This window comes from Cucurbita pepo, chromosome 5 (assembly GCF_057944985.1).
Source record: "Cucurbita pepo subsp. pepo isolate OVF chromosome 5, ASM5794498v1, whole genome shotgun sequence".
NCBI classification, from domain to species: Eukaryota; Viridiplantae; Streptophyta; class Magnoliopsida; order Cucurbitales; family Cucurbitaceae; genus Cucurbita; species Cucurbita pepo.
This window is the reverse complement of record NC_141802.1, coordinates 16,816,717-16,832,977: the sequence shown is the minus strand read 5'-3', so window position 1 is coordinate 16,832,977 and position 16,261 is coordinate 16,816,717. Positions and strand designations below refer to the sequence as shown.

The 16,261-nt window shown below is 37.4% G+C and overlaps 2 protein-coding genes and 1 non-coding gene across 3 annotated transcripts; 1 reads left to right on the top strand and 2 right to left on the bottom strand.

Moving 5' to 3' along the window:
• On the bottom strand, positions 1-72 carry TRNAQ-CUG (transfer RNA glutamine (anticodon CUG)). Its single transcript has one exon. It is a non-coding gene; the product is annotated as a tRNA-Gln (tRNA).
• Positions 73-458: 386 nt separating this feature from the next.
• LOC111795698 (cyclase-associated protein 1) lies at positions 459-5,705 on the top strand. The gene is made up of 10 exons (XM_023678259.2): positions 459-997; positions 2,172-2,340; positions 2,430-2,494; positions 3,225-3,552; positions 3,645-3,792; positions 3,876-3,985; positions 4,056-4,111; positions 4,204-4,260; positions 4,817-4,954; positions 5,049-5,705. Exons 1-10 carry the CDS (start codon positions 725-727, stop codon positions 5,133-5,135), a joined length of 1,431 nt encoding a protein of 476 aa, XP_023534027.2. The 5' UTR covers positions 459-724; the 3' UTR covers positions 5,136-5,705.
• A 1,767-nt stretch (positions 5,706-7,472) lies between these two features.
• On the bottom strand, positions 7,473-15,862 carry LOC111796168 (coatomer subunit gamma). The gene is made up of 18 exons (XM_023678891.2): positions 15,635-15,862; positions 15,158-15,255; positions 14,999-15,049; positions 14,719-14,832; positions 14,427-14,627; positions 14,244-14,345; positions 13,469-13,576; positions 13,161-13,394; positions 12,662-12,912; positions 12,361-12,532; positions 12,113-12,268; positions 11,965-12,015; positions 11,090-11,230; positions 10,816-11,013; positions 10,587-10,718; positions 10,336-10,509; positions 8,914-9,153; positions 7,473-8,103 (listed from the first exon to the last, which is right to left on the bottom strand). The coding sequence occupies exons 1-18, from the start codon at positions 15,678-15,680 to the stop codon at positions 7,909-7,911; spliced, it is 2,664 nt and encodes an 887-aa protein (XP_023534659.2). The 5' UTR covers positions 15,681-15,862; the 3' UTR covers positions 7,473-7,908.
• Between the last annotated feature and the right edge of the window lie 399 nt (positions 15,863-16,261).

Genomic DNA, 16,261 nt, shown 5'->3' with positions numbered 1-16,261 from the left:
AGGTTCCACCGAGATTTGAACTCGGGTTACTGGATTCAGAGTCCAATGTCCTAACCACTAGACCATAAAACCTTGGATATTAATTTACATTTTATATTGATTTCATTTAATAAATTTTTATTTTAAAGTGCATAAAATGTCCCGCTAAAAATACATTTAAAAATCGAAATTTTATTAATTTGTAGATTTTAATATTTTACCTTAATTAAAGTTTTTGAAAAATGAAAAATAAATTTTGTACCTATGATCGAACACAATAGGTTAGAATTTAAGAATTATTAAATTATTTAATTATTTGAATCAAAATAATTAAAATAAAACCTCAAACCAGACATCTTTTTGTCTGAATTTTAAGTCATGCTCGAGTTGACAAAAAAAAAAAAAAAAACATTTATGATTCTTACATGACCATTTGATGATTTAAGGTAAGAAAGAAAAACATGATGAAGCCTTAATTAAGCGAAGTTCACGGCTGTTTCCACTAGCCCACACGATCAATTACACCCAAAAATTGCCTGTAAATCCGCCACGTGTCCACCTCTTCGCCGGAAGTCGTACCTCCGCCGCCAACAAAATCCCAATTCTTTTTTTTGCTTTAAAGTTATTATATTCCCCAAAAGAAAAGAAATTTAACCCCTACAGACCAAACCCACCATTGTTTGTCTCTCAGATCTGAGCCTTGTTCTTCCCCAAAGAGAAAACAAGTTCTGGGTTCGAACCAACCATGGATGAGAAGCTGATTCAGCGACTGGAGTCGGCTGTGGCTCGGCTCGAGGCCTTGTCTACTGGATTCCGGGCCGGTGGTGCACCGGAGAGCGGCGAGGATGCGGTGTCCGACCCCTCGATTCTGGGTTTTGACGATCTGATGGGACAGTACTTTGCAAGGGTTTATAGCGCCGCCGAGAAAATTGGGGGTCAGGTTCTTACGGTCACTAAGATTTTGAAAGAGGCCTTCTCTGTTCAAAGGGAGCTTCTTGTCAAGATCAAGCAAACTCAGGTTGGTCACAATTTATGTTTGTTCTTCAAATAGTATCAATTATGACGAGCTAATCTTCTTCTTAATTACTGTCTGATTTGAGTTATAAAGAATGCTTGTTCCCCTATCTGACCGACATGAAATTTCACCATCCACCTCCTTCGGGTGCCAGTATCCTCGCTGGGTATCTCACGGTCCAACTCCTTTTAAGGCCAGTGTCACGATCATGCTTGTCCAAGACGTGTTACCTATAGCTACATAGCGGATATCCTGGTTTTGCTTGTCCAAGACATGTTGTCCATGGTGGCATGCCTATTCCAAAACCCCTTTTACCTGCTTTCATCCTGGATAGACCTTTTCACATTGGGTCAATACGGGGGTCATTTTACCTGCTTTCATCCTGGATAGACCTTTTCACATTGGGTCAATACGGGGTGTATGACCGTTCTCCATTACCATGCCTGCAAAGGGTTAAAATACCCCAAAATGTACTATGGAGATATTACTAGTCAAGTTATATGCGATTTAAGTCGGTAGTATTTCTTAATTTGCTTATAGTCATATAATGTTGTTTTCTTCAATTCTTCAAACCGTTTTCAAATGTATTTCATCGTGCAAATCTTTTCTCGCAATGTGACTCGAGGCCCGAACATATGCTGACGTTGTCCGCGACGTTCAAATTTCTCACGGCTGATTTGTTCGTTTGGTTAGAACAAGTGTCGCACAATCACTATCCCACTATTGCAAGAGTGCGATTGTGACACCCAACGTCCTCATTGGCATTATGGGATCTCACAATCCAACGTCCTCATTGGCATTCATTTCCCTCTCTAGTCAATATGGGATCTCACAATCCACCTCCCTTTGGGGGCCAGCGTCTTTGCTGGCACACCATCCAGTGTCCACCTCCCCTTTAGGGCTCAACATCCTCGTTGGCACACCACCCGGTGTCTAGCTCTGATACCATTTGTAACATAGCCCAATCCTACCGCTAACAGATATTGTTCTTTTTGGGATTTCCCTTTCCGGATTTCCCTCAAGGACGCGTCTGCGAGGGAGAAGTTTCCACCCCTTATAAAGAACGCTTCGTTTCCTTCTCCAACCGAACATTCAAAAAAATTATATGTAACTTTGAGTAGAAGTTCTTGGTGAAATTTGTTGTTCTAAAGTAAAAAATTTTAATTTTGTTTGGCAGAAACCTGACTTGGCAGGCTTAGCTGAATTTCTGAAGCCATTAAACGAAGTTATTATGAAAGCAAATGCACTCACAGAAGGAAGGAGATCTGATTTCTTCAACCATTTGAAAGCAGCAGCTGATAGTCTATCTGCTTTAGCTTGGATTGCATTTACTGGAAAAGACTGTGGTATGAACTGTAGTTGAATATATGTATATCCATGTTACAATGTGTAATTCCGATTCATTTCATCTAACCGGTGTTCGTGATTGTTTTAGGTATGAGTATGCCGATCGCCCATGTCGAAGAAAGTTGGCAAATGGCTGAATTCTACAACAACAAAGTAAGCTTAGTTTTCTCAAATTTTGTATTTTGTTCGTAAAATTTGTTTAGTCCCCCTTGCTCGAATAGTGAAGGCATGAGATGATACGGTCTGACAATTACTTTACATTGGCACAAAACATCTTAACTGTAACCGCCCAAGCCCACCATTAACAGATATTGTCGAGCTTTCCGTTTTGGGCTTTCCCTCAAGGTTTCTAAAACGCGTCTGCTAGGGAGAAGTTTCCACGCCCTTATAAAGAATGCTTCGTTCCCCTCTCCAACCGATGTGGGATCTCACAATCCACCTCCTTTCGAGGTCCAGTGTCCTCGTTGACACTCATTCCCCTCTCCAATCGATATGAGATCTCACAATCCACTCCTCTTCGGAGCATAGCGTCCTCACTGGCACTCGTTTCTCGATGTGGGATCTCACAATCTACCCCTCCTTCGGGGCCTAGCGTCCTTGTTGGCCCTCGTTCCTCTCTCCAATTGATGTGGGATCTCACATTAACCTTATGAAGAGTCTATCCTTTCTTACTTATTGGACGAATGAATTACATATTTTGATCAATAAAGTTTGGTACTTTTCAGAGATTTGATTTAGGACGCTTTGTGCTAGCCTCAAGTCGAATAGTGCTTATTGACATCGATATTTTGTTCTCGAGTTTATTTCGATCTATCTTACATGGGTTCATAAACTGAAAAACACATTTATGGGCTATTGCCAACCCGTTTTCTTTTTCATTCAGGTTCTGGTAGAGTACCGAAACAAAGATCCCGATCACGTCGAGTGGGCCAAAGCTATGAAAGAGCTCTATTTGCCAGGTTTAAGGGACTATGTCAAAAGTTTTTATCCTTTAGGACCAGTATGGAGTGTTACGGGGAAAAACGCTGCTGCTGCTGCTGTTGCTGCTCCTCCTCCTCCTAAAACATCAGCACCACGCACCCCGGCCGCACCTCCGCCCCCTCCAGCCTTGCTTTTCAGCTCAGAACCTTCTCAAGCTTCATCTTCCAAGCCAAAACAAGGCATGGCTGCTGTTTTCCAAGAAATTAATTCCGGGAAGCCTGTGACTTCAGGTATTTCTGTCCCGTTCTCGTTTCTCGAATGTTTTCAACGCTCTCCCCTTCACTAGTATTTGAACATCTCTATGCATTTTCTCTGCCACTAGGTCTTAAGAAAGTCACAGACGACATGAAGACGAAGAACCGTGCAGATAGAGTTGGTGTTGTTGGTTCCAGTGAGAAAGGTGGCCGTACCGCCTCGCCTTCATTTTCCAAAGCAGGTCCTCCGAAGTTAGAACTTCAAATGGGTCGAAAGTAAGTTTACTTTCTGTCGTTACAAATAAGATATCGATGACAGTAGGCGTCGTACTAACGGTTTCTATCATATATTTGTACAGGTGGGTCGTCGAGAACCAGGTTGGAAGAAAAAACTTGGTCATTGATGATTGTGATGCTAAACAATCTGTATATATCTTTGGATGCAAAGATTCAGTTTTGCAGATTCAAGGTAACTTTGTAACTCATGATCAGTTAGCGTCTCGATGGCTCGGGGAGAAATTAAAATTTTTACGTTGCAGGGAAGGTCAACAATATAACGGTCGACAAGTGCACGAAAATGGGTGTCGTATTCACGGTTAGTATGCTACCTTTGGCTAAATAGATCCTTTTCGTAACAACACCTCCCCAAGAACTTGGGAGATTCATTCTTTCACTTGTATTTGACAGGATGTTGTGGCTGCATTTGAGATTGTTAACTCCAATAGTGTTGAAGTGCAATGCCAGGTACAATGTTCTTCATAAAGTAGATAGTTCTACATCATTTTTGAAGCTAATTGTTACATTTTTCTCGCTTGCCTAGCCTACTGCTAGCAAATGTTGTCTTCTTTGGGCTTTCCCTTTCGAGCTTTCCCTCAAGGTTTTTAAAACGCGTTTGCTCGGGAGAGGTGTCCAGCGTTCTCGCTGGCACTCATTCCCTCTACAATCGATGTGGGACCCCCAAATCTACCCCTTTCGGGGCCCAGCGTCTGTGTTGGCACACCGCCTTGTGTCCACCCTCCATTGGGGCTTAGCCTACTCGCTGACACATCGCCCGGTGTCTGGCTTTGATACCATTTGTAATAGCCTAAGCCCACCGCTAGCAGATATTGTCCTCTTTGGACTTTTTCTTTCGGGCTTCCCTTCAAGATTTTTAAAACATGTCTGCTAGGGAGAGGTTTCCACATCCCTAACCGATATGGGATCAGACCAACGTGGTGGCATCATAGTGACTGATAAAATTTTTAATTCTAAAGCGACGAAGATGCTAAGATTTCATTCTTGTATTTGCTGGTTATTGTAGGGCTCTGCTCCAACTATTTCTGTGGACAATACTGGAGGCTGTGTATTATATCTAAGCAAAGATTCTTTGGGGACATCCATTACGACTGCCAAGTCGAGTGAGATCAATGTTTTGGTACCGGGGTCGGATGGCGATTGGGTACGGTCCTGTGTTCCTGCTTCTAAAGTACATTAATCTGGAAAAAGGGTTGGAATTAGAGTTTAACATGGATGAACTTGTTCTATCTCTACAGGTGGAGCATGCTTTACCGCAACAGTTCGTTCATTCGTTTAAGGACGGGCGCTTCGAAACCACTCCGGTCTCTCACTCAGGAGGGTGAATTTGAGTTTTAACAGATAATCTCTCTTTTCTTCTATTTTGCTTTATTTATTTGCTTGAATGGATGGAGAGTGGCTTTTGTTTCGATTTTTTTTTTTCGCCTTGAGTCAATTGTTACAGTAAACTACATCTGGTGTTTGATAGTCTTATTTCATTGGGTTGGAAACCTCTAAGTTTTCGTTTCATTTTTCAAACGAAATTTGGCGGTGTTTGTGGGACGATATGTCGTGTAACAAAGTTCTATTTTTCGTTGTTTGTGCTGTAATGAGTATCTATCAACTTCTACTCTCTTGATTTGAGAAGAAAACAGAGGAGAAAGCTCTTCCCTCCCTCCTTGTTGTGCACTGTTCTTGCCTAACCTCCACAAGCTCGAGTTCCAGAGGATTCGGTCACCTTCTGAAGCGGGTCGAAAATGAGTTCGGGAGGAAGGGATTGGTGCAGAAAGTACTACACTGATTATGAGATGCTTTTGTTAAAGCCCTTTGGCTCATTTCTGGTGTTGCATTCAGTTAAACTGTTTGTGGAACTTTAAAAATGCATTGATGAGTGAAGTTAAGAAGAGGTGCATTGATATTTGGTGTCTAGTGAGTTTATAAAAAAATTTAGAGAAATTTTTTTTGTTATTTACGAGAGAAAAGGTTGGATTTCTGCCAATTTCTGATAACTATTTGTATTTAGTTTTTAAAGTTTCATCTCCTTAAAAAAAAACATTTAAAATTTTAGCCAAATTTAAAAAAAAGAAATTAACAAATACAAACAAACTTTTGGTTTTCGTGTGAAAGTCGTGTACTAAAGAGATGTATTCCTTACTTATAAACTCATGATCGAGACTCCTCTTCCAACAATTCTCAACAAATAAATGATATTTTGAAGGCATTGAATTTGTTTTCCAAAATTTCTACACAGTTTCAATAAACAAGAAATTCAATCATTTCACTTCTATGAAGTTGATTCTTATGAGGTTCTAGACTCCAACGATACCAGTCACCACCCCATCGCCATCACCCAAACCGACTGGACGGTGACGACTGGATGGTGTGGTGCATGGCCAAGGCAGGCATTTCTAAATGCTGAACTTCAAGCAAATCTCGACTATGCTAGCGTGCACAGTGTCGATTGTGGATCAATCCAAGCTGGGTTGCTTATGCTAAGAATCGGCTACTGCCAATCTCTTGGGCAAGAATCCATGGAACTGTGACTTCTCACAAACAGTAACATTATAACATTAACATTACCATACACAAATCCTAATACTTTCTTTTCTTAAATCTGCTCCATTCTATTTCAGCCCAAGTAATAACGAGTTTGGATTCAAATGTCTATCAACCAGCATATGGAAGCTAGCATTTAAGGAGAAAGTACGCAGAGAGATGTCATTATCAAACAAACATAATAAAAACAACTTTTTGTTTTTAAGTTTTCAAAACGAAAATATTTCTAAAGTAGATAGCATGATAAAAGACCAAAACTCAAAATTCAAAATGACTATCAAACGAAGCAATAAACTATACTTCAAATTGTCACATCTCAACGAATTATACAACATCTCTTTGCCTCATAAGAGAAGGAATGGAACTCGTTTCTTTCAATCCCATGACCCCAATCAAATACTCTCAATTGACCCTTGTTCATGCACTTTACATGTCTTCTAAAACGACACATGCCTAAGATTTGAAATTTATATTCGACACCTTTTGACCCCAACATCCCTAGCAATATGATCACATCATTTACTCCTCGCTTCTAAAAGTGAATATTATCTCACCACGACCAATACAGGTCCTTGCAACATGATTTGTCCTCATTCACATGTTTCTTGGAAAAATTTATCAAAGATCACCCAACACAAGATTGCTCTACAAAACTTTCAAATTCCTACGAGGAATCCAGCTACAAGTATGGTGCATTTTGTTGACATGAGAAACAACTTTAGATTCTTTTGAGCCTCTCCTAGTCATCATATCCTCATGCTTCTTATCGATTACTCAAGTATCACATCTATCCTCATTCAATTAACTGATCAACCATTACCACCCATATGCAGATATTCTCAATTATAACTTATGACAATGTGCACCTTACTCCAACAAGACCAATAAATTATTTACAAATGATCGAAGCCAACATTTCGACCCAGTTCTTGGATTTTTATTTTCCTGGAAAATATTGCAGTTATAAATTATAATAAGCCATGAAGAAAATATAGTACTCCAGACATGACATGACATGACCATAGAGTAAGTTTGTTAATCTGCAAATTCAACTTCTGACCCTATAGTTCTTGAAATAGAACCCACTTCGTATATTAATCCAAACGCAAAGAAAAACTATGACTAGATGAATCTATAAGTTCAGAATGAAATTTATTGAGAATTTAAATGCACTTTTCTCAAAGGTAAGGAAAAATGTTGAATGTGAAGATAAATTTTGGTTCTTTCTTACATATATTTGTGGAGCAAACTTATTGCTTCCCTCAACGAATGAAATCTGCCCCTTTCAGGTAACATATTACCTAAAAAGATGGGGAAAAAAATACGATGATAAAGTAGAGATTGGGTCATAATTAATATAGCAGGAGTTGAACCTTCCCAAGGACTACGATATGGTGCTTTAGCTAAAAATATAATGGAGCTAAACAATAGCTAAATGAAAAGTAAACCTGGAAGGCTAGCGCCCAAAAATGAAGTGGTTTCATGGTTGATCTTTCTTAAGCTGCCAACCTTTGATCCACAGTAAGACTTGGAAAAAATTTCTGGCAAAGGACCGACTACGACTTAGCCGCTGGAGATAATCTCGTGAATGAGGTCACTGACTGCCTCGTCGTCAGATCTAACTACCAGCTTCATTGCAACCTCCCTAGAAGCATCGAGACCAAATGACAGACGTGCGAGTACTTTCACGTTGCCAATGAAAATACCCGATAGTAAACATGTGTGTGACCGCATATTGCTTGGGACAACATCTGTGCCCTGGGAAACAATGAAATGAAGTAAAGAGACAGGAAAAGAAATCACATCTGATAATGATTTCGTTGGTTTTATGTTTCATCACTCTTAAAAGAACATAAACTCACAGTGAAATGAAATTAGTATTGATAAGCTTAATTTTCAAAAACAAAAAATTAACCCACCATTTGATATCCATTTAATTTTTGTTTTGTTAAATTAAGTTCATAGAATAGAACTTCTACCAATAAGTTTCTTCATTTTGTTATCTATTTTCTACCAATGTAAAAACCAAGCTAAGTTTTGAAAGCTAAAAAAAGTAGTTTTCAAAAAGTAGATTTTATTTATGGAATATGACTAAGAATTCAAATGTTTATTTAAGGATGAAAACCATCCTAGAGAAATTGACAAAATAAGCTTAATTTCAAAGAAAAAAAAAAAAAAAAAAAAAAAAGAGCTAAAAATAAAATGACTATCAAATGGGGGTCTAAACAATAACCGAGGACTTAACTACCAAGAGGAAAAGATATGAAACCAGAGGTAGGCCAAGCACTTGAATAAGTTCAGCATTCATTTTAGCATTGACTCATAAAAAGTAGTCAAGATGGTAGATGTTAAAATGAACTAAAACAGTAATATAATTGTCACCAGTTACCGATAATAGTCAGTTTTCAGGAAAACATGGTAAAATGAAAAACCTTGAGCCGCTAATCAGAGTTCATTTTCAAGATGACCTCGGGTGATGACACATTAATTGTTGTATTGTTCTATTATTTAGAAGAGTTTCATAAAATGGAAATCTTTGTGCACGCAAATAAATCTAGATGCGCATACCTCACATGGCTGCATGCCTAGAAGATCTATGACAGCACGCACAGCTTCAGCCAAGCTTCCCCTCGGGCCTAATCCATATTCATCTACTCGTTCACCATCTTCGCCCATGCTTTCCCATGCATTCCTGAAGTTCGGCACAGCTGCTTTCAACATGTAATCTGCTGCGACCACCTCAATGTCCTCGAGCTGGTACTCATCTTCAACGCCATCTTCCTCTGCCTCGCCAGTAGATGGATCAATCTTTTCTCAAAAAGGATTAAAAAAGTAGATGGATTAATATGGAAAGACCAAATAGTGAAAAAGGTAAAAGAATAAAAAGAGTAGATGGATTAGGATAAAATAATAATGAAACTATTTGAATGCTCAACTGTTTTCCTTTTTCTTGATCAGAAACAAAAAATTCATCAATCAACAAAATATACGAAGGTTCCCGTGGATCACAATTTTTTCCCCAAATGGAGGCTATCGTGGAGTAACAAAATCTCTGGAGGAAGAGCTCCAAAGGAAATCAAACCAAACCAATAAATCCCACAGAAATTCATCATTTCCAGTTTCATTCTAGGATATACTTCATTTCTCTCACCCAAAATAAGCCAAAAGAATAGCTTTTACAACATTGCTCCATACAATAAAAGCTTATTTGAAAGCTTTATAATTTCTTTACATGTTTATATTTGTGAGTGTCAAATCCCAACTACAAATATTGCAAAAAAAAAAAAAAAAAAAACAAAAAACAAAAAAAAAAAAAAAAAAAAAAAAAAAAAACGACAAAACAAAACAAAAAAACTTGGAAAATATTAAATCTTAGGTAGATTGGCTGTCATGGCTTGAACTCATTTCCTCTAAACCCTTTTTATTATTTACATTGGTCTTCCACTAGACTTACCCATGATGGTTTATTTGAATGCTTACTTATTAATGAGAAAATACATCTAAAATGATAACAACAAAATGAAGTTCTCTTCATACAAGTGCATTATGGATGAAAAGAAATTTTAATGGAAGAGTTAAACATTTAGGCACACACACATATCTATGTTATATTATGAAGAACCGAACTTTCATTGAAAATTAAAAAAGAAAAAAAGGGGGAAAAAAAAAAGCACAAATGAAGTCCTGCCAAAGAAAGAGACTTGTGAAACCTCACAAACAATTTTGAAAAAAAGGACTCCATTTAGGCATATAATTATTGAAACCAGAAGAACGTGTAAATTTTATCTCCAAAAACAAAAATGTCCACTCTAACAGTATACGTTCCTTCTTATTGTGAAATGCCATACTAGAACTCACAAATCACGTTGATAACAAATAACTAACATAGACTTGACAAGAAAATGATTGAAAATAGACTAGAGACCAAATTCTATCTTAATAAATTGAAATACTGCTGCACAATTTGAGAAATGTGGGAAAATTTCATACCTCTTTGACTATGAACTTCAACATATTTGAGAACTTCCCAACAGCAGCTACTCCATTTGGTTTCTCAAATGCTACAAAGGTTTGTCCAGGTGTATTGTAAGGAAGAGACCTAAGTGGCTTGGATACTACTTCCGCGAATTCCTCTGCTTCTGAGGCATCCACAATAACATTGACCTGTAGAGGCAGACAGTATTATATAAGCAATTCTCTAGGTAGTTCCACAAAAAGTTGCACTTGATTTAAGGCATTACATTTTCAAGTAGCTGCTCAGGAATTGTATTCGTGCAGTTATATTGAAAGACAACGTGTCCATCAAAAATATGTTTGACAACATTGACAGCATACTCTGTTTCTGCTTCTGTAAGCTCTATAGATGCCGATGACTGCAAGGACAACACAAACGTTCCCGGAATAAAAACGAAACAAACTAGCATATAAGAATTTGTATGGATCGGTTAATAAAGAGGACAAAGGAAGAACCTTGAAAAGCTTCCCAAAGCCAGCAAATTCTACAACGGAGCCAAGCATCCTCTCATAAGCATCAAAAGAAGAAGCAAGGGTAACTGGAGGAGCCCCAAGCCCATTTGATTTTTTACCACTGCCTTTCTTCTCAGCAAGTGGCTGGCATTTAATCTCCTTAGACACAGAATCAATATCAAAAGGTTCTTCAGAAGGCTCCTGTGACCATATCCAATGAGATGAGATAGTGACTGTGGTAAACTAAATTTAAGAACACCAGGTTAAAACACCTTACATAATTTTTCAAACTGGTCTCAAGATTGCCCAGTGGTAAGTCTAGAGACCCAAAAACAATTTCTTGCACGTCTTTCTCATTTTTAACCACTGAACCATCTGCTCCCAGTGTCTTAAGGTAAAGGGTTGCCCTATCACGAACCTGTAGCCAGCAATTGGTCCATAGTTACTATTCTTTTCAGGTAAAGAGAAAAAAGAACCTCAAAACTAAGTCCATATTCTTAGAGAAACAAAAATAATCAAAGAGTATTTCTAAAATCCAAACAAAAAAGAAGCAGAAAAACATTAGAAAAATCATAACAATGACGATAAATAAGCAGCATCAACACTGATTGCAAAACTCGTAACAAGAAGATATGGCGATAATAACTGAACTTCTGCCTACATAACTAGATATCATCAAATCAAATATGGGGATCGACATGTGGATGTTAGTTGTAACCCTATACTCAACTCTACAATTTAAAGAAGGTCTTTCTGGTCTTAAATTACTGAAAACTTGTAGACCTTATTTATTACCATCCCTTATTGATTGCTCAAAAATGGCACGCATAGCAAACTTCTTGTTATTCAGACTGCAACCTTTTGGTTCTACCAATGAATAGGTCCAGGGAGCAATATAATTAGACTTGGAGAGGTTAATCAGGCTTTGTTCTAAGCCAGAAACTCGATCTTAGTTTTCATCAGTTGATTCTTAAAACTTCTACAAGTATTTTTTTTCTGAAACATTTAACGACAGAATAATTGCATTCATCATATGACTACTTACATGCAAAAAAGTAGTATTAAAGCATAAAAAAGTCGAACATGAATACGCTAGTCAAACTAAATCATCCAGAACAAGAAAAACTAAGGCCTGTTAAATAACAAACTCACCTCATCATCACTGTCAAAAAGGCATCGTCGCAGGAGAACATATATTCGGGGCTGAAACAGTTTCAGGAAATTTTCAATCAGTTTAGCGAAGTAAAAAGTTAACCATGCACTTTCATTTTAATGGGAATGAGGACTAAAGTAACTCTACCTTCAATGAATCAACCATAACAGCAAACTTCGCCAAAGTGCTCACTGCACAGGCTCGAACAGTTGCATTCTCAAGATGTACCCTATTATATATATAACGTATATACTTGCTAGGATCTGAAGCTTTTGGACCTTCGATCCCCAAAAAGTGAAGTATCTAATAAAAGCAAGTAAACTTGTATACAACGTTAGAAGGAGAGGAAGATCTAACTTCTCAACCAATTATCAATATAATGTTGGAAGGCTAACCTGAGTGGAAAGATAAGTGAATTCACAGTCCTCTATGAACTCACACAAATGAAGCAAGCCATTTTCTTTTGCTTCAGGGATATCTCTAATAAGTATCACAATTGAATCAACTATCACCTTTTTGTACTCAAATCCGCCTTCTTCTCTAAGAATGTTGCACAAGAAGTTCATCCTAAAATAACAAAAGTACAAACAATACTGATTAATGCTTCATGTGAAAAATATTTACACTATACACAGTAAGTGTGCACCCAATCAACTATAATATTCAAACACTAAATTATGAATATTATTTACTCACAGAGATCTGTACTTCAATGGAAACTTCAAGCACAGGGACCTAATGGCATCCACAACTACAATTTTAAATTCATCAGCAATATCAGACATAAAATTTGTTATCTGCTTCATCAGCCGATCCACACTTGACTCGTTTCCGGTCTTTAAAAGTGTAGTTATTGCAAGAGTTGCAATGCTTCTGTTCTGATCTGAAATCAAACTCTCCATATCAATGTTACAGTTCGTGACAGCCATTGGATGTGACATTGCCACCTGTAGAGGTACAAGTTTCTTTGGATATTGATTTCAAGAAGATAATAACAAGAATGAAGTAGAAGTACAAGAAAAACCCACACAACTTGCCATGATTAAATAAATTAAATAAGGGAGACATAAAAACAAAAGAAATAGTTATTTTCCATATTTTCTTCCGTCAAGAAGAATATATAGACTAACCATCTATTTTGAGAGAAACAATCTAAATTTTATAGAGAAAAGAGCACATCTCAAATGTAAAAGACCTTGTTCAGAGTACGAATGGCAGCAAATCTCAATACTGGTTTAGGAGAGTTTAAAAAGAGCTGAAGTACAGTAATTGCTGGAGCAACTTCTCTGCTTGTCACACCATTTAGTTCTGCAATAGCTCTGGCAGCCTCAAGGATGACCATCTCTGATTTGTGTCGCAGACAACTGTCAAGAAAATCATATAAAGGCCGGTCCCCAGTTTGGCTATTAGCAGCTGACTCACTAGCAACCTGCAAAAGACTTATTTGTGCATCAACATTAAAGAGAAATGTGGTGCTTAGTATGACCCTGTTCTCAAACATACCTGACTAGCATAACGAACCAAAAGGCATTGGGCCAAAGGAGAGCGAGCAGTGCCCCGTGTCAAGCTACTAACCAACTTATTAACGGCTAGACGATCATTCTGACGAATCTGCAGTTTTGAATACAAGTTTCTATTATGTATTTTAAATTCTAAACTACCCTAGCCCAGAGATCAAAAGTAGTCATTATGCCCAGAAAAATATTAAATCACACTACAATGTGCAATCTCAATAAATTTCATGCTCATCTTACAACTATCAAGAAATTTTCTCAACACATCCTAGCCTGTTTCAATGTGGCATTGCTAGAGACAGAAATTCAGAACAACTGCAGCAAATAACATATAAATGAAAAACAGAGATATTCAGCAGTATGGAAGGATTTACTACTGATGTTTGGAAAAAGAAAATGATTTTTAAGCAGCAATCTTTACACAAACAAAATAAAGAAGAGTATTGAGAGCACTAAAAAGAACAGTTAACTCTCTATATCAAAGAAAATTGAGTAGTAATAGGGGAATAGTTGCAAATTAGAAGATAAGTTTGATTAAAACACTAGGCTGCTTAAGAGGCCAATAAGTAATGGTTGGCGGTAACTTTAATAACAGTGAGAAAACCTAAAGCTATCATGCTAATCATCACTCTGATATACAGTAGTAACTCATCAAAAATCTTTACTCAAGGAATCAATAGTGTTGGAAAAATGTGACTGATGAACCAAAATAAAATCTCCGTATTCTAAGCACATAATAAATTAAAAGATTAACTTTAGCATACCTGATGAAGCAAACCCAAAGCATGAAATTGTACGAGTGGTGCCCTTGACTGAACAGCTTCCTGGACCTCATTGCTCCATCGTTTCACAATCTCAGGATTGGTCTAAGTAAAGAGACAAAATAATGTTAATAAAATCAATATCAATATAAAAAAAGTCTATCGTTAAACACAGCTAGGTGGTACCTGGAGTAAATGAATCCCACTAACTAAGGCTGCACTAGCAACCACTGGGTTTTTGTCTACAATCGCTTGTTTCAAATACCGCTCAATTTGGGTGAGAAGGGTACCATCTGTTATTCTACAAAGTACACGTATAGCATTAGCACGGTACATATCATTCTTGCTGTTCATATCCTTCATCAGGGAGCTTGTCACGATGATAACCTTTAATTTGAAAATTCAAGAATGGTCAGTTTGTATTTCTGTATTTATAATTTACTATAAACTCGTGAAATTACATCAAACAAGTACTAACATCATCAGAAGAGGGAGAGAGCTCCTTTATCATTAAATAAACCATTCTCCTCAATTCTATATCTCTAGACTGGAAGAGCTTAGTCACACTAAAGAAAACTTCTGTAGCTTCAACCTATAAGAGTTCAGAGAATAAGAATATTATGAGAAACCAACCGCAAAATTCACACAGGAGAAAACATGCAAGTATCAATACTCAGTTCATTTATAAAGTAGCAGCAAAATCTAGGAAGAAAAATAACTAAAATTTTGATGAGGAATTGAAGTAGAGGCAACTTAACCTTTGTAAAGGTTTCACCTTGGTTCAGAAGATACAAAAGCTTCGTTATGACCTGAATACCAAACATAAAAGCGATCAAAACCAAAAACTAAACTAGGAAAAAGTGAAAGATTGGTCTCTCGAATATCAACTATTTCCATGGACTAAAAAGCATATATACCTGAGAGCATTTCCTTGTGTCTAGCTGAGGATCATTGAATACCCTCGCTTCCTGAAGAACAGTACCTTTCTCAATCCCCAAAAATGGAGAATACTCCTCTGAGAAGCAAAAATAAAACCCAACCAGCGTCAGAGAACACGGAAAAACTAGTCTAGATCAACATATGCAGACCAATACGTCAATATAAAGGCAAAGAATTTAACAATTCCATTCACGTCAATTAAACACACGCATCCACATTTCAATCCAAACATCTAAACTATGACTAGATCAACATATAGACACCAGTATATCCTCTCCTAAACGCAACTAAAATAACAAAATCACTGAGATCTGCCAAAACTCGAGAATTGAGACACAAATTAGAGCTAAGAAAATCAGGAAACTAATCCGAAATTCAAAAAACAACCAGATCGAATTCCAAACGCAGAATGATACAAGAAAGTAATCGCAATGAAAAGAAAGTCGAGCGAATACCTTCGTCATCGTAGTCGTCATCCTTCTTGACGAGAGGCTGAGCCATGGCGGAAGAATCTGAAGAAGGTGTGAGAGATCGGAATGGAAGAGAGTTGCAGGCGATTCCCCTCCGTGGCTGGAGATTGAAATGAGGAAGCTATGGAAGTGAGATCCAAGTCGAATGTGAATAAAACGAAGAAGACGATGTAACGTAAGAGGGAGAAATCGGAAGAAGGAAATTGGCGGGTGCGTATAATATTTGTAAGGCAGATCCAATCACCCCTTTCGCCACTCCAATTAACACGTGTCTTTATTGAATTTTCCATTTTTGTAATTTTAATTTTTACCTTTCATTATTAAAATTTATTATTTTTTTTTATTGAACTTTATTTGATAAATAAATTAAAATCTTAAATTTTCATAAATAAATTAATTTAGACTTTCTCCAATTTATATGGCTCGACCTTGCCTCTATTCGAGGTCTAAGGTCTCTCACATGCAACGTCGTATCTCATCTCATCATCTTTGTTGCTAACTAACATGACCATCGTATATTGATGTCATCCAAAGTCCCTACATGTCATCGACCGTTGAAGCTTGCTCGGTCATGCCCATTGAGAATGGGCTTATGTGTCGTTCGTAACATCG